Genomic DNA, 4,868 nt, shown 5'->3' with positions numbered 1-4,868 from the left:
GCCTTTCCGTGGAATGAAAGCAAAGTACGCTTCTCACACTTGGCAAATGCGGACTGTGCAAGGTGGATTTGGAGGCCTTTCCTCTTTTTCTGTTACTAGTAAACCAAGATGGAACATTAAGTCGAGACACCACGCCGACTTGGAAGCTCTATTTTTGGACGGTCGGCCAGATGTTGAGTCTTTTGTGAGATCATGCTACTCTAAGAACCCTCTCGCTCAACCCAAGCTTGATGCACTTTTAAGGGTAGACACGCCTCATCCTACCGCTAGAAAGGAAGCCCTGGCGGGAGCGACTTTCGTCTCTCTCGATGACTCTATTAAGTTGTTGCACAGTATGAAACACAAAGTGTCAGTCGTAGTAGATGGGCAGCCGCAGAATCTACAGCAACAACATCAACAACCTGAGCAAGAACAACAACAAGATGTGTTGCTTCGAGCTGATAATGAGGACATTGACGAGAATCCTCAAAATGAGCAAAATGACGTTGCAATACAGGCCGAAGAGGAGCCTAATCGTCGTAATGTAACGTGGCCACTAGCGTATGCAAATGCTCAAGTTTGCGATTCATACGGTGCTGCTCCCAGAATAATTAATAAATTCCAAAGCAAATTCGTACCTCTTCTCTGGGTCTTTGTCCGCCTTTTCTCCGTCTTTCCTGTGCTATGGCACAACTTCGCCTCAGCTGAGGCTATCGACCGTGATAACGAAGAAGAAGTTCTTCAAATACGTGTTGCGAAGGCGTATCTATCTACTTTCATCCCTGGTAGTATATCGTCAAGTCGTAGAAACAATGCTGGAGCACACAGGGCTAATCCCATCGCCGTGCAGAGAACCATGTTATCACGTTCCCAAACTGTACGCGGCCTCATATCAAATCCTCAACAAGATGCCGTTTCAAAGGATACATCTGTATTATTGTGTCGTTTTCTCAAAACACTGCCGAATACACATGCTTGTCATGTGGATAATCGGTCAGTGCGAATTGACGGGGACTTTATCGAAGCCAGACTTGGAGAACTTCCTGATCAAACTACACAGGAAAACTGTTCAGTAATAGCCATATGCACGGCAGCTAGAGCAACAACTAGTAGACGTGCCGCAGTTTTAGCGCGATATGTTATCTCTGACAATTCGACTTGGGAGCTTGTGTCTATCATTGATATTGATGGGAATGCTAATAGTCCTTGGCACCGGGCTGACAACCGAGGCGAGAACCTCAATTGGGGAGCTACATGTTTGCTCCGCAATCCGGGTCCTTTTTCATCCTGGTTTGAGGCTTCCCGTGATCCGATCGTTAGAAAATTAGAATCTGCCGAAGAAAGGTTAACAAGCTTGCAGGGTTCTTGGCGATGTGTGATATATGTTCGCCATGCGGGAGGGCACCTGCTGAAGTCTTCGTTAGACTATCTCCAGTATACAGTGGTCAGGCACTATGGTGTGTGATAGACACCACGTTCCACTCATAGTGACACCTTCTGCTACAGAAGATCGTCCCAGTCTAAAGTGTGGATATCGGGATGCTACTGGGAACTTCTCCTGTAATCGTGTAGGCAAGTGGTCTGCCCAAAGACGATTGCGTGTCTTGCTTATGCCGTATGCATAGCAAAGAAGCATGGAGCGTGCTGCTCATAATTCTGGAGTTATTCATGTTTTCGAGAATCCAGAGCAGCAAATTGCAGCCCGTCCAGGTCTTCACAACCATGAATTGCCCGCAGCAGATGAAAACGAACCAGCCGTTGATCCCTTGGGCGATTTAATAAACCAGCAGCGGGATGAAGAAGGTTCTGTTTCTGATGGGGAGCCACTTGACTTACCGGCCGACGGAGCATTCGAGTTAGATATGCCTCTTGCTGGAGGGGACATGGAAGATGGAGACACTGATATGCCAGCTACTAGTGCTGGTGACATCCCCGTTATGGTGGATGATGATCAGTATGGATTACCAGGACATATTTTGTTGAACAAGCATTACGGCTTGCTTAATCGTCCCGGTAGTGTGAACTACGTTTCTGCCAAGTCCGGAGCATTTTTCCAGCGGCTCACAGCAAGATTTGCTGGAGCATCTATTCCTCTTTTATATCCAGAGGGTATGCTTTTCCCGAGCATCTTTTGGAAGTCCTATACGAACGGAGCAGTGGTTGGTGCAATACCCCACTGTCTGTGGACTTCAAACGATGCATGTAAAAAGGCAGGATTCGCTAGCTTATCAGACCACATTAAGACGCGTCTTACAGATCCAACTTTGCTTACCTCGACTGACCCTCGTGCTATTCAGTTTTATTTCGATGCGCTTTTTAACTTACAGCTGTCCCACAGTGACTCCCGCATAGTACTTTCGCGAGGATGGGAACATCTGTCGAGCGACCCTTCAACATATCAAACCTTACAGGTTGAAGGTCGACTACCATTTTGCGACGCTGATTCCCGTAAGCGCGTTAATGAATTAGCAGCTGAAATATCTCGAGAACAGCCGACATATTTCTATACTCATAGCTGCAATCAATCTGAACACTTTGGGGTTAGCCCGATTTTTCAGTGGTTACTGAACAAGTATGATCGCGCTTCCGAAGAAACACGGAATTCTGCGATCCAAGCCGCACTTGTGCCAATTACCAGAGCGTGGCAACGTGCTGGAACTTATCTCATGAAATATATTGAGACATCTCCTGAACAGCCCTTAGGACCAGTCAAGAAGATCTGGTGGCGTTGGGAATTTCAAACAACGAGAGGTAACCTTCCTCATATTCATGCTCTCATATGGACTGGTGAGGATCCTGAATCTCCTGCCGTAAGGCATAGAGTCTGCGCTAAGAAGAGTAGCTGTTTCTTTGATTATCAGAAATTTATTGATGCTGGATTAATTAAAGATTATAAGGAAGCTAGCGAGTTAAAGGACTTGGCCGCTGTCGTGCATGAGCATGACTGCTCAAAATGCGGATATAGGTGTCATAAGAAGCGCGATAGCGACGGTAAATCGATCTGTCGCTTTTCCAAGCGACCTACATCTCATTGCTATAGCACCAAGACTATACATGTTCAGCATTCCGACAAAGCACTGCAGGTTTTGCAGGGCTGTGGTCTGGCAGCAGTAGGTCTCACTCCTTATGGGACTCAAGGTCTGCTCCCTACAGAGGAGCTCACCGCGAAGAAGCACATGTATCCGGCAGATCCAGACACACGTTTCTCTCCAATGAATTGTTGGATATTCGCAGCTGCAAAAAGTAGCGATAATCTGCAGATTTGTAGTCCAACTTTCACTGCAAACTATCTAGCTAAATATGCTGCTGGTGAAGAGGAACGTGCCAGGGTCTTCCTTAGCGCCGGTAGAGATGCGAATACCATCAAGGTACATCAGGAAGACATACGGAATGTCAAGATATCAGGAGCTGCCATTGCCGCCGAAAATGATAAGGCGAGAGAAAGACCAAGTACTGCCGTCGAAGGCCGCACTCTCTCGTTAACAGAAGCAGTTTGGTGGCTCCTTGGTTTTCCGTATGTTCATTTATGTTCGCAGTACATTCACATCAATACAGGGTTCAAGCAAGACAGAGGTGGTGTGATTAAGCACCAGCGACAACGTGTTAGGCCTGGTGGTCAGGGTGAAGAAGTTTGGGGCGTTCTTGCAAGACAAGCTCTTCATTTCCCTCCACAGAGGCAATTCACTGATGCTCAACGCTTGACTATAGTAGATTCTAATAATAGTAATATTACAGTTGATCACATCTCTATATTTAGTTCTCGTCCTCCAGAGCTTATGTTTCTAGATAATTTAGTAGATTATTTCGAATGTGTAGTAAGAGTTGCGATTAAAAGACCTAGACAGAATGATGCTGATGGCAATCCTATTAATCCGCAAGAAGGTTTGTTGGATATTAACATCCCTGATTGTCCGTGGATTGATGGGTTTGATAAGCAAATTCAATTACTGCCTGCTCATCTGCATCGTGTCAAGGCATGTGCCGTAGCATACCGAGATGATGTTGCTCGCCACAGTCTCGCTCAACGACAGCTTGTCGATCAAATAATTGAGCATATCCTTGACCCGTTGCTAGCACAAGCTCCTCAGGACTTGCTAGATCGGTTCGTTTTCCAAAAGAGTTGTAAGCCGCATATCGCGGTACTTTCTAACCCTTTACCAAAGTATGCTGATCGCTTCCTTATTCATATAGTTCTTTCATTAGGCAAGTTTGAATCCGAAGTCGACCTTTTCGCTGTTAACCATTTAAGGCAGGCTTTTGAGTCAGCCGGGTTGATACAGGATTCGGCTAATCCTACTCAACAGGAAGTGAATTCGATTCTACGTACTTATATTCTATCACAGTTGCTCTATTTACCTGGAGGGACTACTTCGTTCGATAGGCATCTTCTTGATGCGAACGATGCTCTCACCAGCTTACTCCTTGGAGGAAATTTACAATTTTACACAACTCCACTGGTCTTACGTCATGAGTTAACTGAGGCAGCCTCAGCAGCCCTGGTTCAGCGCACGACAGAAACTAAGCGTGCATTCGCTGAAGCACTTCACTGTTTTTCAAATCCGATTCATGATTTGCCGTCAGTAGATGACTTGGCTGGGGCTACTCAGGCGAATCCTTTACAGTGGCGTCCGCATATTGAGCGCGGTGCTACTCAAACACTCGAATCTTTTCAAGAGCAACAAGTAGCACTCGAAACTGGTCTAAACGCTATTGATCAATATTGCTCTGGACAATCAGCGTTTATCCCTGCTCCTATTCTATTGGGACCGCCTGGTAGCGGTAAGTCACATGTGACAGCACACTGGGGTGCTTATGCGCTGGCGAAAGGACTAAACACCATAGTGACGAGTGTTGCTAGCGAACGTGCTGCAGCATTAGGAGGAGAACAC

General features: G+C 46.3%; 1 protein-coding gene across 1 annotated transcript; it reads left to right on the top strand.

Annotated features, from left to right (window-relative positions):
* Nucleotides 1-4,245: 4,245 nt before the first annotated feature.
* Pmar_PMAR016521 (hypothetical protein) lies at nt 4,246-4,443 on the top strand (the record flags this gene model as incomplete). Its single annotated transcript, XM_002785149.1, has 1 exon — nt 4,246-4,443. A coding segment is annotated over one exon (198 nt), but the record flags the coding sequence as incomplete, so codon positions are not given.
* Between the last annotated feature and the right edge of the window lie 425 nt (nt 4,444-4,868).

The sequence above is a fragment of the Perkinsus marinus genome (genome assembly GCF_000006405.1).
Source record: "Perkinsus marinus ATCC 50983 genomic scaffold scf_1104296933698, whole genome shotgun sequence".
NCBI lineage: Eukaryota > Perkinsozoa > Perkinsida > Perkinsidae > Perkinsus > Perkinsus marinus.
The sequence above is the reverse complement of the archived record's forward strand: the minus strand, read 5'-3'. Positions and strand labels throughout refer to the sequence as shown.